The sequence below is a fragment of the Haliotis rubra genome, unplaced genomic scaffold, assembly GCF_003918875.1.
Source record: "Haliotis rubra isolate DU_JTF1 unplaced genomic scaffold, ASM391887v1 Scf144, whole genome shotgun sequence".
Lineage (NCBI taxonomy): Eukaryota > Metazoa > Mollusca > Gastropoda > Lepetellida > Haliotidae > Haliotis > Haliotis rubra.
Genome location: NW_025765381.1, coordinates 141,803 through 169,510, shown reverse-complemented (window position 1 = coordinate 169,510; position 27,708 = coordinate 141,803). Strand labels below are relative to the sequence as shown.

At 40.3% G+C, this 27,708-nt stretch overlaps 1 protein-coding gene and 1 long non-coding RNA gene across 2 annotated transcripts in view; both read right to left on the bottom strand.

Moving 5' to 3' along the window:
- Positions 1 to 988: 988 nt before the first annotated feature.
- LOC124269320 (protein sidekick-2-like) overlaps positions 989 to 27,708 on the bottom strand; it is a 75,659-nt gene continuing 48,939 nt past the window's right edge. Inside the window, 14 exon segments of the mRNA XM_046704332.1 lie at positions 989 to 5,569; positions 5,842 to 5,971; positions 6,971 to 7,115; positions 9,436 to 9,567; positions 11,865 to 11,873; positions 14,778 to 14,951; positions 15,339 to 15,464; positions 16,185 to 16,343; positions 16,517 to 16,654; positions 17,278 to 17,458; positions 18,005 to 18,120; positions 19,125 to 19,350; positions 20,913 to 20,983; positions 26,993 to 27,096. Of these exon segments, the coding sequence (XP_046560288.1) occupies positions 5,294 to 5,569; positions 5,842 to 5,971; positions 6,971 to 7,115; positions 9,436 to 9,567; positions 11,865 to 11,873; positions 14,778 to 14,951; positions 15,339 to 15,464; positions 16,185 to 16,343; positions 16,517 to 16,654; positions 17,278 to 17,458; positions 18,005 to 18,120; positions 19,125 to 19,350; positions 20,913 to 20,983; positions 26,993 to 27,096 (1,987 nt within the window). The 3' untranslated portion in view covers positions 989 to 5,293.
- Positions 8,301 to 9,071, bottom strand: LOC124269321. The gene is made up of 4 exons (XR_006896490.1): positions 8,965 to 9,071; positions 8,769 to 8,896; positions 8,485 to 8,612; positions 8,301 to 8,416 (listed from the first exon to the last, which is right to left on the bottom strand). It is a non-coding gene; the product is annotated as an uncharacterized LOC124269321 (long non-coding RNA).

Sequence of the window (27,708 nt, the reverse complement as noted above, 5' to 3'; positions counted from 1 at the left end):
GCTTGCGTCATTAGTAACATTTGAGGTTGTGATACCATATGCTGATCCCTTTCATAGTATACAGTCACAGTGTACCACAGCCATTCGTCATTAGTAACATTTGAGCTTGTGATATATGCTGATTCCTTTCATAGTATACATGGTCACAGTGTACCACAGCCATTCGTCATTAGTAGCATTTGAGGTTGTGATACCATATGCCGATCCCTTTCATAGTATACATGGTCACAGTGTACCACAGCTTGCGTCATTAGTAACATTTGAGCTTGTGATATATGCTGATTCCTTTCATAGTATACATGGTCACAGTGTACCACAGCTTGTCGTGGTTATAGTCCGTTTGGCTCAAAAGCAGACCGATGAATTGCAAACTCGAAAACTACTAAACATATCATAATCATTGAAACACTGATCATAATCAAAACATCAGATCAACTCTGTGATTTTTAACAAACTATCATTAAAATTTTGACACAGTTCACTATTTGTTACGAGGGAGGGGTGCAAAGAGAGGAACAGCCAGGTGTGCTAGAAAGGATGGAGACAGAACAGCACACGTGCCACACGTGCATCTCGCTTTTCGCGCTGTTCCTTTAGTTGCCAATGTGCCCTTGTAACAAACTTGGAAAACGCACAAATAAACGATGAGTTTCTTAAACAACTTTTCTATTTTTGTGACACAAATTATGCAATTTTTTCTAGAGTTGATCTGTTGTTTTTATTGCAGTCCGCGTTGGTTTGATCCTTTTATGTCTTTGTTTTTGTCTTAGATTGCAATTCATCGGTATCATTTGTTTCAAACGGACTGTAAATGATTCAACAACTTTGTCGGGACTTGTGCACGTGCTCCACGTACACCTGGCTGTTCCTCTCTTTGCACTCCTCCCTCGTAACAAATAGTGAACTTTGTCAAAAATGAAATCCCTTTCATAGTATACATGGTCACAGTGTACCACAGCCAATTACTTAATAAGAAGGAACACTGACAATGTATTGATCTTTTATTTATTTATATGAAAAACAGCTCATGCATTGTTCCATTCTCTCAAGCACATTTTTCACAACCACCAGTTTTCAATATTACATACAAAAGATACTGCAAACAAAACACTACTATGGGTTATTCTAGACAAAAAAAAGGTAATTATCTATGAAAATATATCTGTCTCCAGTCCATACTGTATTCTGACTACTTCATATTAATACTCCTAGGCTGTTGTATTTCAAAGGAAGCTTTGTCCTGGGAATGGAATGCTGATTTGTTTTATGGAATCATATTTGATACTTTATTGACAAAGACTGGATAGGACAGATGATCATCATATTGCACTAATTAGGAACATGGAATTACCTTGCTAATGACATATTCATGATGATATATTCACTATAACAATACAGAAATGGTTATGTATCTTTGCCATTTTAAAATACATTTTACTGCATTGCTTTTTATGGTATGAGAAAGTTGTATCTAAAAATACATTGTCTCGTTGATTTATATCATGCATTATGGTCTATTGTTTAAGTAAGGTGTGCATGTTTAGAAAATATCATAAACGTAAAATCTGTTTAAGAAATATATTGGATAAGAAAAATGACATGTAGCCATACTGATACAAACATAAGTATGTGCTAGAATAGGCATAAAGAACAGGTCTCCAGTTCTTTCTTAATTACAAATGACTAACAATTAAGAAGATAAAACATATTCATTAACTTTTTTTAAGGTATGGTCCAAATATAAAAAGTGTTTCCAAAACTTAAAAATGTACAGTATTAATGGTAAATGAACAGTTCCTTGTGCACAACCGTATCTTGGAAATGCTGAGTCAGTTAAAGGTAATGCTGCATCAGAATTGTTTCAGCTATACAGAAACAAGAAATAATGAACTTAGTGATATGTTATACATGTACAACATATCTGCCATATTTAGTTCTGTAACACATCGGTAACCATTACCAGACTGTTAACAAGCATCTGTATGTGAAGGAGAAAAAGACAATATAATGGTAAGGATCATTGAAGGTACATTTACATTTGAGAAAGATATCAATGACGAAATTCTAATAGAAAGAAGAGTAATAGAAAACACAGCTCCAGATAAATATATCTAAAACATGCTCAGTTGAGCATGTCATTCACTCAAGAAGTTCATATTTCATGACTGACTTCAATTGATACAAGTCTATTCATTTCATCATTTTCGTCAAGTTTGCATCTGACACCAGGAATGAAACCTGATCATTGTATTTGACAAGCACCCTAACCACTGTGCAATCACACAGCAACTCACATGATAACTGTTATCACGTCAGTCACATCACACAATCTAACCATCCATAACTACTGTCTTATGTACAGGGTTCATTTATTGTAAAAATATTGCTTGGAGCATAAAAATATTACTGTTTCTATCATGTCTCTGTCAATGAATCAATGACACAACATACATTATCACAAATAAAACAAAGTCATGAGAAAGAGGTAAAAAGACAGAGGAATTAAGAATCTAAATAATTTAACTAACAATATTTTGAACAGCAAATGTATTTAGTTCATGTACAATTTTTGAATGAAGACAAAAATTGTCATAATTGCTATTACATACAGGTGATTGGTGATTGGTGATAGTGATTGGATGGATATGAACAGTGAGAAGGAGAAACATTATCCTCACTTAAACTATCCTGTAGCAATGTGGTGAATTAAAATGTATACATAATAGTTTGGGTTGGCAATTGTTTGAAATTATTTATTCCTGTATTTCGAATAAACATCATCCTAAAAATGATAACATTTAGCAACCTGTCAATATTGAAGATCATTCTTCAGTGTCAAAGACATTTGGCATCACATAAAACTAAGGCCTGTATTTATTGCATGGTGCACTGATTGACTGAAGATAATCACTTAAAAGAATTCTTAATATATAATTGGTAAAATGATTACTTTTCAACTTATTGGCTCATTTTGTAGAGGTGTTAATTGTTGAAATAATAACATGATAGTATATGATTTCTTTCAACATTTGTGTCATTTGTTTAGTAGAACTAACTGTAAATGGTGGTTAACATCAGAAGACACGAGGGTGAGATTCTTTTTATCATCAAAAATCATTCTTCACTAGTTTTCAATGAAAAATGTAAATCTCTGAAGACTGTACTACCATTAGACTTGCAGTGCAGCGATGTCATAGCATTGTGATGTCATCAAGTTCATGACATCATAGCATTGTCAGGGCATTGTACAAAATCTACTGTCAAAACGATATCTCCTAGGAGATATCGTTTGATCTCACACAATCAATATCTCCTGTGGAACACAGTTTGGATGATAAACAGTTCTCTATATCATTACTTAGAAGTTTCCTAATTATACAGGTTTAATACCATTTATTGTTATATCACGGTGTGTCAGATTGATTGTGGAGGAACACCTTAAGTGATGCATGTCTTAGACATTTACCACTTTAGAGAAACCCACAAGCTTATGTATGATTCTGACAAACCTAGAAATAATCAGAGCCCTATGATTCAAACCCTCAATCACAGGCTTCTGGCAATAAGTCACTATCCAGGTGTTTAGGAAAACATTTTCCAATGAATATTTAATCTCATTGAGGTAACAACAACCATTTCACATTGGGAAACAAACCAACAACCCCTGTGAACTACAAATCAAGAACAATCAGGGAACATGATAAGAGTTATTGCAATACCATAACTCTTCTCAACAAACATTTAACACTATAGGTGTATCTGTGGTTACATTTGAGCAAAACACCATAATGGTTTTATCTTACAAGAATTGGACCCTGATATCATGTAGGTCAAAGGGAGACAACTCAAAGAAAACTTGCTACAGCATGGTCATTTCTGGGTATCCCTAACTAACCTTGGATCATTCCATTAAAATTAACTCTCATAATGATTACAGATTAATTTCATCTTGCAGACATGTAAAACAACTTTATAAATCATTTAGTACAAATATAGGACAAACATAAAGCTCATCTTTGGGGAGAATATTCTGATATTTAAAATTCACAATATGGGATACCCAAGAATAACCTCCCCTCCAACTGCACTGAGACATTTGCTTCTTTCTCTCATAGTATCACAGGTTGACTTGATACAAATCTTATGATTGTTGTGAGATCTAAAATGTTCAACATTGGTATTCTAAAATTAGTTATCTGAATCAAACTGCCATTGCCTATAAACCCATGGCAACCACTGTTCTATGTGCAATATGTATAAGTAAAAATAACAATGATACGAAAAACTAAAATCACAACCTTGATGAGTGACTCAATGGTTATTTACAAATGTGTATGAGATGTCATGTAGTCAGTGTACTGGAAACATGTATGTATGACTGTTCAGGACACACACATCCTCAGCTGTATCCTAGCAACACATCTCCCAGAAACTGTTTCCTGGCAACTTCCTTGGTCCTACTTTTGCAACATGAATTGGTCGGAATGATGATGTCCTCTGAATGGGTATACACAAAGATGGCTAGATATTTACAGGAGGCACAGATGGTTCATTATCTTGTATGGATTTGCATACACTTGTGAGAGTTAGTATCCACATGGCACGTGACATATACTCAAACAAATGCACTGGGATTGTGATGGCCACTGTGTCAGATTTCGTCTCTACACCAGGGTCTGAGATAATATTTGGAATTTCTTTTTTAATTTTGTAATTTGGTCTGTTATCTAAGACATGGTCTATTCATATCCTTCTTCATAGTGTTCATGTTTTTTCTCAGGTATCTTCCACACATCTTCCTCAAAACAGTGTCCATGTATCTTCTGAGATCTCACCCATGCATCCTCTAAGAGTCATTTGTGATGTCTCAGAATCTCTTGACAAGGTTTACAGGTGTTCAGTCCTCCTGTATGTTTCTGTCTTCATCAAGAGCACAGTGGTCTCATACATAAATAAAAACTCATTCACTTTTGATCATTTTTTGCCATTTGCTTGAAGGATTCAATTCCTAGAGAATCAATTCTAATGACTTCTTGTTCACTGTTCCCCTGAACATCTACAACAAACTCCCAGCTATCTTGTGACACAATCACACATGACTGAAATCTTCATCAATCCATTGAAGTGTGTACTTGACATAGCCATAGCACAAACACAGGCTCAGGCAGACACTACCGACACCTTCTCAGTAGCATGGCTGATCAACACATTATTTAGGACTGGCTTTGATCATTTGGCTTTGTGAAGCACACATCTACATATGTACACAAGTGTTCGATTAGATATGCTTTCATCATACAAATGAGGAGAATCCTGAGACAGGGGCACGAGACCCAGCCCGGTTGCTGACTAGGTCCCGGTCTCTGAGAACATGTCCACCTTGTAAACTGATGCCATAATGGCTGCTCTCTGCTTCACTGTCAGTATATGCATATGCATTGGAATTGGTAGGGTATTTCCAGGACTGCCGCACATCACTGTTGATGTAATGGGCACCACCAAACGGTGGAGGAGGAGGAGAAGATGGACTCTTCTCACTGTCATCAAACTCACTATCATCATCCGATGGCTTGAAAGGGAACACAGATTTTATCATTTCAAAACTACTGATAACATCTGCAAATGACTCCTTTTTACCCACCAAAAGAACAAACCCAACACACCTGCAAATTCACTTTCTTCAAAACTTTCAAACTTTAAAAACTGCAGTCCCCAGGTAATCATAAATGGCCTTTAAATTTAGAGTACTTACTTTGATATTTATTTGTGTCAACGTTCAAGTAATGTGTTATATCTTCAGAAACAGAATCCCTATTTCAATCTGGATAACAAAATACTCACTTCATCAGAATCCTCAAAGTCTGATGGCTTTTCTGTGATGCTGCTGCAATCATCATCAGGAAGAGGGGCCTTAGCAACAGCATCATCATCAGAGTACGTCACACTGGCAGGGCTAGGGCGTGGAGGCGATCTGGAACAATTGGACTTTTGTGCAATATCATCCATGGTGGTTCTCTGATTGATCATAGTTTATACCAGTTGAGAATTGATCATAGTTTATACCAGATGAGAACTGATCACAGTTTATACCAGTTGAGAATTGATCACAGTTTAGGGACCATTCATAATTTATGGCTAGGGGGGTGATGACCCATTTTTTCTTGATGTTTTTTGGGGGGGGGTGTGTTTCAGGTGTGGAAAGAGGGATGGGGGTCATTGACTTTGTACATGGTAGGGGGTTCCCACCATTGTACATGCTTCTCACATGCAGGAGGTAGCCATAAATTATCTTACTTTGTGACCAAATCATTATACTGGAGGAAGTTCCATACATAGGAAAGATTCTAGATCGAAAATTGTTGGTCAGGTGACACAAAATACTTTAATTCCTTACAAGTTAATTGGAATAAGCGCAATGCTAAGAGTAAGCGATTCCTATCTGTGTAAGGCCATTTCTGAACCCCTGCACTAGTGCGTTATGAGAAGAAATTCCCTGTGAAATTTTATCCACTTTATTGATTTTCGCAAAACGAGTAGAAAAGCGTAATTTTCACAGATTAAGGATAATGGCATGATTTAATGGTCAAAATCATAATAATTACACCCAATGAGTAAGGGTTGGCATCTCTGGTTGATCATAGTTTATACCAGTTTAGACAGTATTTCAGTTATATCCCAGTGTGTCAGCTTGATAAGGGGGAACATCCAAAGTGATGTAAATGTTAGATGAGTACCACCTTGGTTAAACATAGGGACAAACCTAGGAACATAACCAGGGCAAACAAGGATTCGATACCAGCACGGATTCTGGCACAACTAAGAAGGGACACAACTCTGTCACATGTGAATGCCTATATCATCCAAGGGGGTATATCTGTTTAATGTCAAAATATTACAGTCCAAATTATCAAAAACTTTCATAGAAATGTGTAACAAGTAGTAGCTATGGACATCAGGCCTTCACACTCACCTTGCATAGATATTCTTTGCAGAGCCATTTCTGAGGTGCATGCTGCGCCTTGACTGAGCCAGTTCCATGGAGGGGAAGCCTCCATCTTCCGGCTCTGCTGGTTCTGACATCACAGTGGTTGAGGTGGCAGAGCGCTTCATCTTCTCTGGAGACAGGACAAACATGTTGTAACATAAGCATCAAATGTCTGCAGGATATGTGACTAAAGTATTTCTGGTATATTTCTAATCAGATATATATTATACACATGAGAAAATATGAATTAGAATTAGAAATCTCTCACGCAAAGACCTAACCTTAAGACAAGGCACCTTACCACTATACTCATCCGCCCTGGTCAACTCACACCCATACTGTAACCTGATACCAATATTTGAGATCTCAAACCAACTCCGGTCCATTTTCCCTCATGTTTTCACCTTACACCCATACATGTCACCTTACACCCATACTGGTCACCGGAACCCCACATTACCATACTTGTCACCTTACACCCATACTGGTTGCCTTACACCCATACTGGTCACCTTACGACCATACTGATCACCGGAACCCCACATTACCATACTGATCACCTTACACCCATACTGGTCACCTTACACCCATACTGGTCACCTTACACCCATACTTGTCACCTTACACCCATACTGATCTCGGAACCCCACATTACCATACTGATCACCTTACACCCATACTGGTCACCTTACACCCATACTGGTCACCTTACACCCATACTGGTCACCATACACCCATACTGATCACCGGAACCCCACATCACCATACTGGTAACCTTACACCCATACTTGTCACCTTACACCCATACTGATCACCGAAACCCCACATTACCATACTGGTCACCTTACACTCATACTTGTCACCTTACACCCATACTTGTCACCATACACCCATACTGGTCACCGGAACCCCACATTACCATACTGGTCACCTTACACCCATACTTGTCACCTTACACCCATACTTGTCACCTTATACCCAAACTTGTCACCATACACCCATACTGGTCACCGGAACCCCACATTACCATACTGGTCATCTTACACTCATACTTGTCACCTTACACCCATACTTGTCACCATACACCCATACTGGTCACCGGAACCCCACATTACCATACTGGTCACCTTACACCCATACTTGTCACCTTACACCCATACTTGTCACCTTATACCCAAACTTGTCACCATACACCCATACTGATCACCGGAACCCCACATCACCATACTGGTAACCTTACACCCATACTTGTCACCTTACACCCATACTGATCACCGAAACCCCACATTACCATACTGGTCACCTTACACTCATACTTGTCACCTTACACCCATACTTGTCACCATACACCCATACTGGTCACCGGAACCCCACATTACCATACTGGTCACCTTACACCCATACTTGTCACCTTACACCCATACTTGTCACCTTATACCCAAACTTGTCACCATACACCCATACTGGTCACCGGAACCCCACATTACCATACTGGTCACCTTACACCCATACTTGTCACCTTACACCCATACTTGTCACCATACACCCATACTGGTCACCGGAACCCCACATTACCATACTGGTCACCTTACACCCATACTTGTCACCTTACACCCATACTTGTCACCTTATACCCAAACTTGTCACCATACACCCATACTGGTCACCGGAACCCCACATTACCATACTGGTCATCTTACACTCATACTTGTCACCTTACACCCATACTTGTCACCATACACCCATACTGGTCACCGGAACCCCACATTACCATACTGGTAACCTTACACCCATACTTGTCACCTTACACCCATACTGGTCACCTTACACCCATACTGGTCACCTTACACCCATACTGATCACCGAAACCCCACATTACCATACTGATCACCTTACACCCATACTGGTCACCTCACACCCATACTTGTCACCACACACCCATGCTGATCACCGAAACCCCACATTACCATACTGGTCACCTTACACCCATACTTGTCACCTTACACCCATACTTGTCACCTTATACCCATACTTGTCACCTTACACCCATACTGATCACCGGAACCCCACATTACCATACTGGTCACCTCACACTCATACTTGTCACCTTATACCCATACTTGTCACCTTACACCCATACTGGTCACCTTACACCCATACTGATCACCGGAACCCCATATTACCATACTGGTCACCTTACACCCATACTTGTCACATGATACCCACCAGACAATATTAATCGTCAACACCAGAGAATAACCATCTATAGACTGAAAGAGAATGTCAAGGTCCTAAAAGTAAACCAACAGTAAAATTATGTGAATGGATCACTTAAAACAGTGGCAACACCAGTCCTGAAAAAAACCAAACCGATATTACTCATGTTTTCATGTATGACAGAATCATGTCAAGATCTAAACAGTTATGTATCCCTACTCTATCTTATATACCTTTAGTGTTCTTCCTTCGTCCGATGAGGCAAAGCAAGGAGATGATGATAAGGATGACGATGACTCCGGTGAGGGCAATGATGACCAAGAACCACCACTCGGAGTGGAAGGGTTTGCCTACTGCTGCTACAGCTGGGAGCAAAGAGCATCAAGTCATGGTCAAGTAGACAATCTCAGCCCATGTAGGGCCTGTTTTATGGCATGGATAATTACAGCTGTCACACAAACACAGCAAAGGTGTACATTTATATCATAGTTTATCACACTGTTACTGTGGAACAAAGTATGTTACATCATAGCACTTGTGTAGGTGTTCCTGTCATTCAACAGAGAAAATGATGAATGGTGACAGTTCATCTGACTTACATGTGCTTCCAGTTACTATCACAAAATTGTATTTCCAACTATGTTCTTATATTCTTATTCAAACTGACCCAAATCACTTTAGTATCTCATGACGTCAGACTTCTACAACTATGACAGAGGGTGTGCAAGAGCTACCTAACCAAGTGTGCATGAAAAGAAAGAATTGAGTGCAAACTATATCAGACACACACATATTAATACTGCATACATGTTGTGCAACATTAGATCAAGCAAATCACAACATTATCTATGCAGCTCCAGAAACATGTTTTGTCACTTAATGATTTGTATTTTCTATAAGGAGAGGAGCCATTGATATACTGGTTTGCATTACAGAAGTTTAGTGAAAATGATGGAAAGGAAACTACTCCCAATTAAAGTCTTCAAATCTTTTGAACATAAAGACTACAATTCCCACTTGAAGTTTCAACTTCAAGCCATGCATTCTTGATGCCTAAAATAATAATACCACAACAAAAGATTCATTTACTAGCGACAGACAAAATCAAGTTTCAGTTAAACAAACTTATTTGTCAGACAATCTTATCCATATTTTACATGTCACATGTAATCCTAACTACTTATCATTCAGTCACATTATCAGGTTCCAGGTCTTGAATGACAATCTGCCCCATAATACATGATACAGCCTATATAGGCAGGTAAGCTGACGTCATTGGGCTATGAGGCTTCCATGCAAATTCTTGGTAGTGTTACAGCAGCTGTTCTCTATGTAATTAGGAATGTTATGAGCACATGTAAAAGTCAGCAGGCATACATTTATTATCAACTGGTTTGCAAAGTCATTCATTCGATCGTTCATTCGTTCGTTCATTCATGTTGGTTGTTCATTTCTTCATTCATTCATTTGCCTTTCACTTTGTGAACCTCCATCAAGTGAGGGTTTATCTGTATTAATGTTGAGCATGCAACAACAATCAGGAAATGGTTGGCCCTCACACTATGAAGGTACACACCTCAAGGGATGTACTACCCAGCGTCATTGAGTACATGTGACTGTTTACACTGACAGCCATACAACAACTAACTGTAACACAGACTGAAATAATTCATCAAAAGGACATCTACAAGAGCATATGTAGACTCATCTTGCTCTACCGGAACATAATTTGTTCTTGGGTTACAACATATAGATTGAAACAATACCATGAATAAATTGTCTTAGGAACTAAATCAGTCAGTCAGTCTCAGTGACAGTGCGTTTTAATACATTTACATCAAAGGCAAGACTTCCAAATGTCTGACTCGATAGAAGTGAGGGGATAAATCTATGAACATCAGTTTCCATGTCAAGTGACTGACCTCTCATCCAATGGAAAAGCTGTTTATCATGTAATCTTAACATTAAAGATTAATCTGAAATGACTGCATGAATGAATAAGGTTATTCGAAATACATTATACACCTGACTTCAGTTTACCTCTGTGACAATTGGAAGAAGTAAGTATAAAAATTTTAAATTTCATTTTTTTCCAAAAAGGATATTCTTAGCAGTTATTTAATTAAACAAATGTTAACTTCACTTTCTTCAGGAAACTGATAGTTTGACACTGAAAATATGTACATCCAAACCATGCAGAAACCTAGGTAAGCTCATACTGTGCAGGAGGGATGAACAGTTTTTCTCAGTGAAAGCTCACCTCTTGAACATTAGATAATACACATGAACTTATCTCAGAAAACCTCCTCCTTTGATAACAGGTAAGAGACTGATTTAAATACCACAGACAGCTATAATAAAGCTATAAGGCCTTACAGAACCAGGTATAAAATACTAAGCGTCTTTACAGAAACTTTCACAAGGATCTGCAACAAAATGACTGGTAAGCTACACATCTAAAGAAAGGATGGTGGTTATGCAAGCTCTTGGAGCCAACCTACTGTTTCCACCTTGAAGTAATGCTGATGATGGGATTACCTCAATACAACAGTGAAGAAATCCTCTTCACTAATATGCATACACACATCAATACCAAACAGAATTTCACAGAAAAGGAAAGGAAAAAGAAAGAGGAGTTGCTAATACTGGTAGAAAAACTCACAACTCTGAGCTGGAACAAACAAATGCTCAAAATCAGTTAATGAATGGGCTGGTGGAATGTGACTTTGGGATGGAATGATGGTGTACAGAAATTGGGAACAATGGTATCTGCCACCTGTAAACTGTAAAACCACAGATCAAAACAGTGAGTTATATAATATTTCATTAAATTAACATAAAAGTGTATCAGCATAATGTGTGCTACCAAACATGTTTGCAATTCTATAAACCCAAATGGTACCGACAGACATTGGATACAAAATCTGTATCCATGTACATTTTATTACTCTGTTGATTAATTTCACCTTGAATGTTGGTATGAAATCTGAATCAATGTCAATTAAATATCAACTGAAACTCTACTAATGGATAATGATAGAAATGGTAAATGTTGTTTAAAGTGATATGGCCATTATCTCAACCTGGGCCATCAGAACAGTAGTTCACAGCCAGACAGGACACAAGAAGAGAGTACATCAAACTATTCTGTTCCTTAATTCCCAAAAGGAGACATATATGGTCGATTCCAACGAAAAGTGGACACAGTTGGGTACAAGGTGTCCAAAACAGAGTGCGCGCGCATGTGTGTGTGTGTGGTCACATCGAAGATTGATTTCTCCACTAACTTTGGGGAACTAACTGCAAACCTTATGCAGATGAATTGCACGAGGAACATGTATTGATTTGCTGAAAAGCATGTGCAAATATCGTACATGTGAACAGCTGCGTTTTGGTGTAGAGTTTTGTTCAGAATTCACCAATTTTCACTGATTTTTATCATTTATTGAACTCATGACAATAATCTTTTCAATGTTACGAATTTGTTTTACAATACATCAGTTCATGTGTAAACAATACCTTTAAACAGTATGGAATATTTTGCAAAATTTAGTTTAAAACAGTCGCCTGAAGTATGTGGCTATATTTACACTAGTGAGTCTAAACTGTTGATGAGAAGTATAGAAATTGAACTAAAATCATTACATCTGAAATTTTATTTACCAAATGTTCAAAACGCTTGAACTATTACCATATACCATATAAAATTATGTACAGATAAACATGTCATTAAAACAATCAATACATTATACGTCTTACTGAACTATAACTCTGCTTTAATTACCCACATTTTGCAATGACAATTGCTATTAGATAGATATTTACAGAAAGTTTTAACTACAAAAACGAGTTACCTACGAATAAGACATACCTTTGACAAATCTAATTACTAAACCCATGCAACTTACTTCTACTACAATCTCAATTCTCCTATGTTTGCAAGTGCATCGGTGACAGCCCTGAACAAGACATACAACTTCAAACACACTGATTGATGTTACCTACAAATTCGGAATGTTACCAACGAATACACGTTACCTACGAATCTACCGTTTATCCTGTGATATCATGCAAACTTTTACTTTTATCACCAAGATCAACTTGTTTTCTGACATTTCAATCAAAAAGAATTCATTATATATCACTATAATAAAGTCTAAACCACGAACTGCAGTGCATCCCTGAATAGAACATTTTTATTGAACGCTCATTTACGTAGCCATTTGGAATTCCAAGGAACCATTTCAATCTATTAATAGGCAGTACTGCGTACCTAATCAGTTTTATGATCTGCAAAAATTGTCTTCATTATAAATTATGTTATAGCAGCGTATTGTGTTCTCTATTTCATTTTGTTAACAACAAATACATGTTATCCACAAATGCCGTGAGCCACAACCAGGAAAATCCCAGTGGGACACCATGTCTTACCAATTTGAGCCCCCATGTCAATTCCACTTGCAGTCTGAGGCCTTTTTTTACAATAATAAGACCTCACTAAAATTAAAGTTGGTTAGTTGTAAAAGGTGTCATATGCATCCTATGTTATTGTGGCATGGGTTTATTTATATAACATTCTTGCAGAAAATGTAAAATACACTTACTAATCACCAATATGTTGTCTGGTCTCATCTATGATGACTTCCAAATAGAACACATGTCATGTGTTGTCATTCCACCAATCTATTTGAATGTGATCAGTTGTTGGTACTTGTAGGTAACATTTGGGAGTTAAAATTTACTTACGAATACAGGTTATTTTGTGTGATATCTTCGTAAAAACAGCACAGAAAATGTTCAGATGTAGCACACTTATATATTGTGGCCTTTTGCACTTCAGTTCAGGATATCATTCACTAATGTGTTCATTTGTGGAAAAAGCAACATATTTAATGGTATTTGTAGGTAACGTGATTTTTTTTAACCAACTCAGACTTTGATTTTCTGACAATTTTTCAGATTATTACCTGTAAGAAATATTATGTAACGCCATTGCATTTGAGTACTTTAATGCTGTAAAAAGTAATACAAAACATAACCTTGCGTTGCATTTACATAAATTGACAGTGTCACTGAAAACTGTATTCGTAGTAACGCAAAAAAATACCACTTGAAAACAAAATACCAAAATTACGAATTAAGCCCTAGACAAAATCATTTCAGGGGATTTATTCATGAAATATTTGGCAATCAGATTAATAAACTTCTGTTCATCCAGTTTGATTAGTATTTAACACACATGTTTTCAACAAAACATTTGTAAATAAAAGTCAAATTGAATAAAAATGGCCTGTTTTTGCCTCCCATAAGCATAATTTTTAATTAAAAATAGTCATGTTATATATAGCACGAATCGTCTCACTTGTGCCAATGTGATGGGCACCCTGTAATAAGTGAAGGTAGTAATGCTAAAATGTTATGGGCCCAAACATGATGTGTACACTTTTCGTTGGAATCGACCATATACTGTAACGGGGAACTATTTAACCTTGGAACTATTTACCACTGGGAGAACAGCAAAGTGCAATAATCTCAATAAAAACAAACAATAGAGACCACCGTTCTATGGACTTACCTGGACCAGGGGTACGCCTTAGGGCAGAGGGTGCACTTGGGGAACTGATTCCATTGGAGTTGATTGCGATGACACGGAATGTGTACTCTGTGTTGGGGGTGAGGTTCTGGAAGCTTACTAGGGCTGTAGGCTCTCTGGAGTTCTTCTGCATGATTGTACGGTACTTCTCATTACCTTCAAACAAGATCATAAATATATAAACTGCTATGAACAAGCTTGTTCTTACATTAAAACATGGGTGAGATGTTGAGTAATGTCAGATACTACAAGGGCACAGAAGTATGTGTGTCTATGTGTGTGTAGACAGAGAAAGGGATCATAAACATCCCTATTTGTTCCTTACATTGTTGTCCACACTATCAGTTTGGTCCCATCAGTTTGTGCACTTAAATCCTGTCGCACAATTAACTGCATTAAGTTTCAAAATATTTGCATTTGTATGGAACATACTTAATCTAAATTTAGTACATTATGCACCATGTCACAAATGTAACTGCTTCAAAGTCTTGCAATTCAAACATGTAGAGGTAATCCAGTAGTTACATCCATCTCAGCACCAACCTTCTGCTTTGGCCTGAATCATGTAGCCATATATGGGCGTGTTGCCTTCAGCCCCATTAACCCATGTAAGGATGACTGATTTTTCCTTTTCCTCCAAAGTGGGGGCACTTGGGGATGCAGGGGAGCCTGGAGGAAAGAGGTATGTACGGTTAGTTTGGAAAATATGACACATCACACAAACCCAAGATTGGTCCTTGGTTTCATTTTCATGTCCACGGTACAATACCCATCACACGACCTATTTACACTGTACATTCTGAGGTCCCTAAGCCACACATGTACACCTTCCTAAGTACATGTGGATTGTTTGTTCACAGGGGGAACACAAGGGCCATCTCAAACTCTCCTTGCACTGGTATTGCATATTAATTGGTTAAAGAGTCTGACATACCTAGCTCAAAGCTATCCAACACGCTGAACTAGATAAGATTGTCTTATGGTTTGCTTTAAGTGGGTGAGTGAGTGAGTTTAGTTTTACGCAGCACTCAGCATGTATTCCAGCTACATGGCGGCAATCTGTAAATAATCGAGTCTGGACCAGACTATCCAGTGATCAACAGCATGAGCATGGATCTGCACAATTGGGAACCTATGACATGTGTCAACCAAGCCAGTGAGCCTGACCACCCAATCCCGTTAGTCGCCTCTTACGACAAGCATGGGTTACTGAAGGTTCATTCTAACCCGGACCTTCACAGGTTGGTTTGCTTTAAGGCACAGCTACTCTACACTTTGCAAGAGCTGAGTTTGTCTTGAGTAAGTGATGTGCTTTAAGGCAACACTACCTCACACCTTCCCCTGAATAAGTTTGTCCAAAGAAAGTGGCCACCTTCATGAGACACTCACCTGGCTGAGGTCCGGTGGTGACAGTGCCATTGGTTTTGCTGCCAGGGCCCTTGGCAGTCTTGGCGCTGACTTGGAAGGTGTAGCTGCTGTTCTCATCCAGGCTGTCTATGGTGATGTGGTGCTGACTGCCATCCAGGGTCAATTTCACCAGCTTTGTCTCTGTTAGAGTAACAAGGTACACGTCAAGGTCAAAGCTATCTTTTTTTCGTATAACATTGCAAAAGGGATGGTATCAATTCCACTGAATGGGTTGAAATATTGGCTCCAACAGTCCCTTTCTAGGTCCCATGGATCCTTCCCACAATTATAAGTTGAGGTAAACCACTGCTTACCTCCATCTGCTTTCTGTAGGAAGTACACCAGTTCGTAGTTGAGGATGACACCATTGGGGCGGGCTGGTGCAGACCACTTCACTGTCATCTTTGTCAGGGTGATGTTGGTAAACCTAAGGGGGCCAGGCTGACCTGGGACTGAAAGCAACACACATGTTCATAAAAACTACATTTAAAACTTAACTACTGGTTTAAGATGTCAGAGATACCATCACAGGTTCATAGACTTGTTCACAGGAACATCATTTATCTACCATTGGTCACAATGATATACCAATACTCATAACATATCACCTATATAACTTAAATATCACCTGTCTATCTGTAGGGTAAACTAGTCACAGGCTTTTGATGACAAATCTAATGACACTATGACACATGGTGTTTGTTTGTTTGTGATAGGCACCAACAATTCAGCTAAAGACAGCAGAGTGTGGGCCAGACCAGTCACTGACATCATGAGCCCTTCTACCCAATGGAATAACATGAGTTGAATCAACCAAGCACGCATGAACGCAGCCACGCAAGCACGCACGCACACACTTCATATGACTGACTGACTGAGTTTGGTTTTACGCCGCTTTTAGCAATATTCCAGCAACATCACGGCAGGGGACACCAGAAATGGGCTTCACACATTGTGCCCATGTGGGGATTCGAACCCGGGTCTTCGGCGTGACGAGCCAACGCTTTAACCATTAGGCTACCCCACCGCCCCCACCTAATATGACATGTGGGTGATCATGGATACAGTAACATACTTCCTTCCAGTGTCCTCCCACTAAATACCGCAGTCTTGGGCCCCTCGCCGGCCAGGTTGTAGGCCTGTACTGTCATGTAGTAGGTGGAGAATGTCTCCAGATTGGTCAGCGAGGCCGTGCGCTCAACCACAATGATCTGCTGCGCAGCAGACGGCAGAGTCCCATTCAGCCAGTACAGCACCTGCAGGTAACACACAGAATTAGGTGGGTTGGGGTTGATGACTCCTTCAACATCTCAGTCATGTAACAGCATGACAGCATTCTAATCAATAGCATGGATACCACTAGTGCTTCATTCAACTGGACAGCTGACTTGACAGCTTCCACTCTTGACTAAATTCAGGAAAAGGTCTTATCCTTAACAATGCCATTCCCAGTTTACAACTTTTCATCAAAACCATTTATTGAAATACACAATGCCATTTTAGAAAGTGGTCAAATGTAACGTATGTTATATTTGGGATTACACTTTCTTAGTAAAGTACAGATTCTAGTACTTTTGGGGGCTCAACTCCAAAAAAGTACTAGAATCTGTACTTTACTAAGAAAGTGTAATCTCAAATATAACATATGTTAAAACCATTTATTGTTGTGTGCCTGTTGCACACCTGCTCTACAAAAACATAAAACTGCACAGCCAATGCTGTGTATGATTGGTATACATTACAACAGAAGGTGTTAACATATAGCATCACTGATATATAGTGATGCTATCCATATATGATACCTTATAACCGGAGAGACCTCCATTTTGTGTGTTGGGAGGTGGAGCGTTCCAAGACACAACAAGCACTGAAGAGCTCTGGGCAGTGACTCGTCCATTAGAGGGTGGTGCTGTTGGTGCTGTAATAGACACATCATGAGAAGCCATGTAGGACAGAGGAACGGTATCATCTAATCTCCAAAACATTTGAAGCAGCTTCCTTGATAAGACGTGGTATATTTGAGACTGAATAAGACTGAGTTTTTTGCTTGTTTCTTGTTAAACTCCACATACAGCAATATTCCAGCTATAATGACAGCAGCATATAAATAATCAAGTCCTCCAGATAATCTGGTGATTGATATTGTGAATGATGATTCCCGTCGGAATATGGTGACACAAGCTCAATGAAGTCACCAAGCCCTACCACACAATCTACAGGGTATATCCCTCAACTGAGAGTCCTGGGGTAGCAATTCTAAGCTTGAATCACCATGGAAGCATTAATGTTGCTTCCAGTAAGTTTCTGTGATAGAGAAATACAGAGGATGTCAAAGACAGTAAATACTGATCTCCATTTAGTAGTATTTCAGTTATACCATGCTATGCTGCCATAATGTGGGAGTAAAACTCATAGTGAAGAAGGTCACATAGTTTTCCCTTTAATGATGCTTACAGACCAAGGATCAGAGCTAATCTGGGATTAAAACCTATCATAGCAGATTCTGACAAGCAAGTTGTACGCTCCTGAAGACAACAGAGAAGTGAAGCAGGATCATCATTGAAAACAAAATGTTAAATAGCACACAAAGCAGGCATATGCAAAATAAATGTGAAAGCACTGTCTGGAAAAGACAGTTGATAATACGGTTGTGATGTGAAATAATGATATGCCACAACTACAGAGTAAAAGTAAAAAGTGTGCATAGATTTACCAAAGTAAAGTGTTTAAAACGGATCATGCAACGGCCATAGCTTCAACGATTACTTTCTGACTCCTCAAAGATGATATTACATTAAATTCAGAGATTCCATAAATAATGATTTGCTGTGTAAATGTATTGTGAAGGACATGACAGTGTTGTCTTCCTGTTACAGTGACTACAGGCAACACAGATTGAAGGAAGCATTACACAGATCTTACCAGCTTCTCCAACGTATATTGTCGCGGGGGTACTAGGTGGGCCCTGACCTATCCCGTTGAAGGCCAGGACTCGCACTTCGTAGTGCATCGACACTATGAGATTCTGGAGAAGTATACTATTTTGTTCAAACGGTACTGACTCCTCCTGATAGTCTGGGAGTTGGAGCTGGCGGTACTGGATATTATAGCCTACAATCTGGCCGTTCCACGTGTTCCGTTCAGGTTGCTGGACAACAAAAAAAGCAGTGTGGGTACACATGACAACACCTAGCAAGGACCGGTTACATGATAGACAACAGCAGAGATGGAGTGGGGCTGTCCCAGCTGGCGCAATCCTGTACGATTCCACATCTTGCCTTTTTGTTGTATCTTGTTTTGGATAATTTCTTTTTTAATGATTTTTTTTTTTCAAATCAAAATTTCACTGTAACTGTCTACAACGCCACAACAGAAGGATAATTTCCAAAAATATACACGACATTTTAAGTCTTCAGTGATGAATTTGAGTAAACTGGACAACTAGACACAATCCACGGAACAAGATATGTTACTGGTTCTGCGTTAAGGTGGCATTAAGGACAATGGCGTCCTTTTCTAGTCTAGGTCTACAACATTTTGATAGATTTTGATACTTGATAATACTTGTTAAACTGTCCGATGTGAAACTAAGACACACACTTCTAGGTTGAAATACATTACATGTTTTGACTTAGCAGACAAAGTGGGTTTGAATATCTCGATCAAACGAAGGACATCATACTCAGTCATGGCCCCCATTAACATCATTTTCATTTGCATACAGAATAACAAAGGTAAATGTATTGATCTACATGCATCTCACCCCACTGTTATATTGATGAAACAGACCTAAAATCCTTCTGGTGCCATTTTGTAAAACAGGGATACCAGAGTTCTGAGAGGTTTTTTTTAAGGGTATACTAAATCAACCAAAATGAACTTAATAAGCATACTTTATTTTTGTTTTATGAACCATGGGATCATATTATCACAATCTAATTGTCCAGTTCACAAATATAAGTATGTATATATACATATACATCAAATGTCACCAAATGCACAAATGTTACTTAAAATGAAAAACAATGGATTATATAATTCACAAAACATATCAACAACAGGAATGTACACAACAAGCTCATGCGTCAACTACGACAGCCATATCACACTATACTCATGCAGAGTTGGCCATACCGAGTTCAAGGATAATGAACATGCTTTTCCCCCATGGGCCACTGCCATTTGAGTTCAGGGCCTGGATTCCAAGTTCATAGGTATTTCCACGAACCAAGTCTTCCATCATTACAAACTTTCCAATCACAAAACGGTAACTCCAAAGCCTAGCTGTACGAGCTTTGTATCGGAGCCTGTACTCAATTTCCTTACTGTTCCAAGTAACTTTCCTGGCCGGCTTGGAAATGCAACAGGTTAAGTTGAGAAACAATATTTATGACATGATGACCTGACGTCACTAAGATTACATGTTGCTGTAACAGAAACATGATTAGATTTTTTCAAGCTGATGACAAATTAAAGAACATGAAATGTGGGGAATTGTCGACTTCAAACTGGCATACATCCTGGAGACCCATTCTCCCCATGAATATCCACTGGGCATTCAAAACCATTAACCAGCTAGTAGAAAGGCATTGTCTGTATTGATTCTAATGATTATACACATATTTTCATATTCATGCCAAAATCGTTATTAAACTCTTCCTTAAGTACATCGGTCAGGTAATACAACATGCTTTTCATCATAGCCCTTACCTCCCAAGTTGCATTGATCGAGGTTGTGGTCACTGCTAGCACCTTCAAGTTCCTTGGTGCTCCTTCAGGTTCTGCAACACGATTGGAATTTCTCTTTAATAATCCTTATTTCAAAAACTGATGTAATTTTCCTTTCCCTTTATTTGATATTCCTCAGAGAACAGAAAACGGTAATTGTGTATTCAAGATTTTAAAATCATTGTTCCTCTCTTTTGATAAGAATTGTCATCACACTGTGTTCAAAATATAATCAACCTCGATTCTCCAAAAATACAAAACTGATTTTGTTGTGTCTTTTTCATTCACATGGGTCACATTTCAAATTTGTATTAAAGTTAATGAAGAACGCATAGGTCTTCCATCACCTGGAGTAGTATACACAATAGCGGTTCTGTGACATGTCCTTCCCAAGGCCTCAGTTTTTAAATTGAGCCCTTGAGGAGTCCCTCATCCCGTACCCCAATTGTGTATACTACTGCTGAGTTGCATGCAAAATTTGATGAAAATCGGTCGAATAGTTTCTGAAATATTGACTTTTAAGTGAGCACAGGTCGCCTCCGAGAGCTGTGGGCAGACGAGTCGCAGTGAGTGTGCGTGTGTCTCTCTTGGCTTGGCTACATTAAGCAGAAAAATAGGCATGCAAGACTGATAAAAAAATCATGACGAGAAACTATCATCACACGGTGGGTGATGTGTAAGGGACTATGTCGTGAGGTAAGATCATCAACTCCTCTCTGACGAATGCTCTCGGCGGTCCGTCTTTCAAGTAGTACAAGTTCGGTTCACCTTTTTTTATGTCGACAAGGTCTACATTGTACTTTTTCATGGACTATATCGGATCGGTGGCGCGTTTTCTCCCGGCTGGTACAAGTACCTAACGCTGACACGGTCCGGTAATGTTTTCTGTTTTATCACGACGTGCCGCTGCCGACGACGATTCGACAGATTTCATTTTGATGGCTTCGACGGGTCTCTTGCCCACGAGTCTGGTGACTTCATTGTTGATGACATCCACCACTCGCGGTAAGCGTACGACCCATTCCGTGTTTCTGTTTTTGGGATCCATTAAACCCTGCGAGTACTGATGTGAGAACAGATGTTCGGCTAAGGCGCAATTGAATCTCTCTCGACTATGGCTTGCCTTCGGTGAGCTCCTACCACACCTCGTCTCACCTGGACTTTGTGCTTGGCCAGCAGTTGTGACACAGCTCCCATGAACTCATGTCCGGGATCGATCTGCAATACGGCAGACCGGGTCAAGCGACTGCGTTTGTATATGCGTTCTAAGGCTTTGGCGACTTCGTTTGAATCTTTGGTCATCAACGGTTCGGCTTCCTTGTAGCGACTGGCGACGTCGACTTGTAGGTTTAAGCCTCACCCTGTCGTGAGGTAGAAACAAGAGGTCGGCTTGGTGAACGCGATTTGGCGTTGAAATGTCGAATTTTCTTCTCCGGATGTACCTAGGCGCCGGCAGGTAAACTTGCCAGATGGCTTGTTTTTAAACCAAGCTTTGGCGAGGTCTTCCGAGACTCTAGCGGCTATGGCGAAGTTTTGGGATGGCGTCCCGCCTTTCCAGTACCCATGCGGGCTGTAATAAATTTTCTCCATGATGTATGTATTATGTGGGTTTTAATTATTTAATAATAATGTGCGTGTGTCCGTACGCAGTAAGTGGTGACTCCGTCGATGGTGATTCATCGTTTTGTGTCCATGGGAGACAGCGACGTCTTGTTGATTCTCAGATCTATAGGGTAGTCGCTGGTGTCGTACATGTGCATGTGTTTCTTCATGTCCTCGTACACATCCTCGGTGCAAATTTCCATCAGCGGGGAATCCGTGTCCGTATACAGCACTTCACATCTGTCACCGTACTGCTTCTTCAGCTCGTTGTAGTAGAAATCGTACATCAAGTGTTTGGATAAGTCTAGGATACTCATCCCCACGTAACCGGGCCTGTTGAATTTGATGTGACTTTTGTTCATGTGTAGCGCTGCAAGTCGTCGTCAAATATTTTGCTTCGGTTGAACGCCGGGCTGGCGATCAGTTTCCTGAGTTTTTCTTCCTCGCTGGATCTGACTTATTTCAAGTTAACGCGTTTTCTCAAATTCTCCATTGTCTTGCCGAACACCGAGTTGTTCATGAGCTTGTATAAGTTTTTCTCGAAATCGCTGGTGGCCAGCTTTCTTAAGTCCGTATTCATTCGGATGTAGGGCTCCATCCAAGGACTTGATCGAACTGGAGTGCCCTGTGTATTTTCGTGAGTTTCATTCCCAGCGACAAGTACAGCTGCAGATTGCGATAGTGAACGATGTATTTCGTTTTGTTCATCAAGTTCGGCACGAGTTTTTCGATGTTGACCGTCGGCTTGTTGTCTCCCAGCAAGTCAGTTGATATTCAGACATCCAGTCCGGGTTTACCGTCAATCGTTCGGGAGCCAGCGGATAGCTGTTGTGCGATTGGTTTAATTCTCAGATGTACTCTAAGTCTGGCGTGATGCTATTCACATCGATATCAGACGGGCAGACGACCCATTCGAATCCCTCGGTGAGGAGATACTGACTCATGGCCCAGTCGTAGCCTTTCGCGTACTTGTTGTTGGCTTTGGCGTATCGTTTGGAGGCCATAGAAATTCACCTTGCAGACCATTCTCTACGAACAGGTGCATGTCGTAATCCGTCAGTAGTTTCAGCTCCACGCCAGTTTTTCAACAAGACGTCCCAAGAGAGACCGGGGGATGAGAAATACCACTGTTTCGAGCACATTTTTCTGAATATCTCGAACACGTCGGCCAACAGGAGCACGTCGGTTTTCAAGTACAGGTCGTGATAATCACCCAAATTCTTGCAGCCCAGTTTGTCCCACACGTTGAGGGCGTGCTCGTAATCGTCCTGTGAGATAGTCGAGTCGGTCAAGTTGCTGTAAAAGCGATATATGGGAGGCAATAACGTCTTGTCGAACTTGGACCAGTTGTCCATGTACTCGTAGGGGTAGACGCCCTTCCTCAGCAGCAGAGGTCGAGTCTCGACGTCGATTGGTGATGTCGAAGTCGTTCGGGTCGTTGGCGTTCACCAGACAGTCTAGAGACGACAGGAGGAACTGAACCAGTCTGCAGGGAGTCACCGTGACCGTGGAAGACACATTATCGCTCACCAAAATTTTCCTACTCGACAACATACATCTCATGGGTTTAAAGTGCACGTACGAGGAATTAACAGATAACCAATTCAAAACTATTTCGTAACATATTAATATACGAGATGAACCATCATCATCCCAACGTAACGCTAGCCGATCTCGGGGACACGAGAGGATTCGATCTGCCCGTCGAGGAAAACACCTTGTACGTGATGCACATACAAGACGTGTACAAACAATGAGAAGTCATCATCAAATCTCAGTTAAACTGGATTATTAACCTGGTCCTGACCTACCCCTATCTTATCATGGATAATAATGATTGTGGCATCTCGCTAAAAAGTAACGGGATACTGCTTGGTAGGTTTAATCCTGGAAGAAGAATGTCGACAAGAGTATAAAGCCATTACCAGATCAAACGGCTAACATGTTAGTCCCCAATGATAAAAAAATAGCGTTATTTATACTAAAATATACTTATGTGCTAGACTCGTGGATCAGTGTGATACAAGGTTCTACTCTTATTATCGAAGTATTTCTTGGAGATGCCCCCGGAGTAGATATAATCCTTCTGCATGGGTTAAAAATACACTGGCATGATCGCCATCAACAAAAACGTTGTCATATTTATATACAACCAGGAAAAAAACACACCGCAAAACTACATATTATGATATTTCAAAAGGATTTTATCTAACTCGAGACCATTTATTTATAGGAAAACTTGTACCTCATCAGCTTAAAGTATATTCATCAAACATTGACTGAGGACCAATTAAATACTCTTTTATAAAAAAAAGAGTATATATACAGAATGGGACTGTACCCAGTCGTGGATGAAGTAGCAAAAACACTGGAAACCGTAGACGGTATGCGAGATCAAACAACAACCAGAACGTGAACGAGATACGCAGTCGACATTACAGAAAAAATATCACAGGGCTGTCAATTCCGTGGACGGTGTTGACAGCGTTCTGGTTTCAGTCAGCATGGGATTAGGCGTAGCAGGTATCGGGTTATTATCCACCATCGTGGCCGCACCCGTGGTGCTAGGCATTGAAATAACAGCCGGAGTGGCAGGGTTGGGATTGACCCTTAAGTTCGTACCTCGCAGACTTCAACGTAAAGCATTGAAACACGTCGAAATTAGAATTCTAGCCGAAGCAAAGTTAACAAGATAGACGATCATATTTCCACCGTGCTCACCGACTGTAAAATCTTCAAAGAAGAGTTTCATTTGGTGATATCAGAAATCGCAAAATATCACAGAATGAAACAAGAGATTCGGACCAAGTCTCGTAAAAACGCCGTCATTTGCGAAGACTAGAAAAAATAATTCATAGAACAAGGGAAGAAACAGGCCCGACAAGCTTTCATTACGACAACCAAACAAACCATAGAAAGAGATTCACAATAAACTGTTTCATGGACATCAACATAACATAGCCAGCCATCTCAGCAAGCTGTAGGTAAATAGCCGACCCGAGATATACACACTGCGACTCGCCCACATCCCTCGCTCAATGATACTGAGATGGCAGCGAGTCGACCCGGGGGAACTGCCGACAGATGCAGTATGATTTAGTTAAAATCAACATAACGTTGCCAGCCAGCCAGCCAGCCAGCCAGTCGGCTGTATAAGCCGAGCCTAGCCACACACTGCGACTCGCTCACAGCGCTCGCTCGGTGATACCGAGACGACGACAACAGGAGGAAACTGCCGAGAGATGCGTTTCATTCACTTTCAGACATCTGTGGCCTCGCTAGTCAGCCTGCCGTGCATCACCATCATAGCCAAGCCAAGACATACACACTGCAACTCGTCCACGGCGATCGCTCAATGCTACCGAGACGGCAGCGAGTCGACCCGGGAGAACTGCCAAGATATGCGGTATGATTTAGTGAAAATCAATGTAACGTTGCCAGCCAGTCAGTTGTACAATCCGAGCCGAGCCACACACTGTGACTCGCCCACAGCGCTCGCTCGGTGATACTGAGACAAGGACCCGGGGAGGAAACTGCAGAGAAGTGTGTTTCATTCACTTTCAGACATCTGTAGCCTCGCTAGTCAGCCTGCCGTGCATACATTGCCAGCCAGCCCCAGTCGGCTGTACAAGCCGAGCCGAGCCACACACTGCGACTCACCCACAGCGCTCGCTGGGTGATACCGAGACAACGACACGGAAAGGAAACTGCCGGAGGATGTGTTTCATTCACTTTCAGACATCTGTAGCCTCGCTAGTCAGCCGGCCATGTGAAGCCGAGAGATACACACACTTATACTCGTCCACAGCACTCGCTCAAAGCAACCCCCGAGACGGTAGCGAGGTGATGACTTCAGAGACCTGCGTTTCATTCAGCTAAAAACACCTCTCGCCTCGATAATATATAGCAAGTATGACAATATGTTGGATTGTTAGCCTTTCACCAGACCGGCCCCATGCTCACTAAAAAGTGATTATTTCCTAAACTATTTGACCGATTTTCGTGAAATTTTGCATGCATCTCGGCAGATGGTTAGGCTATAGCAAAACAGCATTTGGAACACTTTCGATTACTTCATAAGAGTAATTAGGACTTAATTACGACAAAAAGTTGGACATTTTGCCTTTTCCCTACCGACCCGTGCTCACTTAAAAGTCAATATTTCAGAAACTATTCGACCGATTTTCACCAAATTTTGCATGCAACTCAGTAGTAGTATACACAATGGGGGTACAGGATTAGTGACTCCTCATGGGCTCGATTTTTAAACTGCGGCCTTGGGAAGGACATGTCACAGAACCGCTATTGTGTATACTACTCCTGGGAGACCAGGAATGGACTTGGCTCAGTCTTGTTGTACCCACATGAGGAATCAAAGCCATGTCACAAACATCAATGCTGATGATACTGATGAACCACCACATCAAGTGTTGGGAATGATGAAAAGACTTCAGACTTACTGGCAGAGAGAGTATGGACTTGAGCAGATGCATTGCTGTAGTCACTGGTACCAACATCATTGGTGGCCGACACACGGAACTTGTAACAGGTGTTGGGACGTAATCTGCGTAGCAAATGTAATTAGAATTAAAGTGAGTGAGTGAGTTTAGTTTTACGCCGCTATCAGCAATATTCCAGCTATATGGCAGCGGTCTGTAAATAATTGAGTCTGGACCAGACAATCCAGTGATCAACAGTATGAGCATCGATCTGCACAATTGGGAACCAATGACATGTGTCAACCAATTCAGGGAGCCTGACCATCCGATCCCATTAGTCACCTCTTACGACAAGCATGGGTTACTGAAGATCAATATTCTAACCCGGACCTTCACGGGTAATTAGAACTAAAAATAGTTCGTTCCATAGTGAAAGTTACATGTCCTTCTTACTCTTTTTTTTGACAGTATTTTAGTGACCTCACATCATATGATGCTCCCACAACACCTGCTGTCCATGAACCCTCATTTATTTTGTCAAATATCAATTTATCTTGCTCAAATTCAGATATGAGTTATGACTGCAATCTGTGGCTCTATGCATTGCTGCCAAAATTTTGTGCTCAGAGTTAGGCTCATTTGGCTGCCTTGAGCCGGACATGGCATCATCTCAGTAGCTGACAAGAGACAGATCATGTCCCCAAACCACCACATAATGGCCAAATGTAGTCACAAGT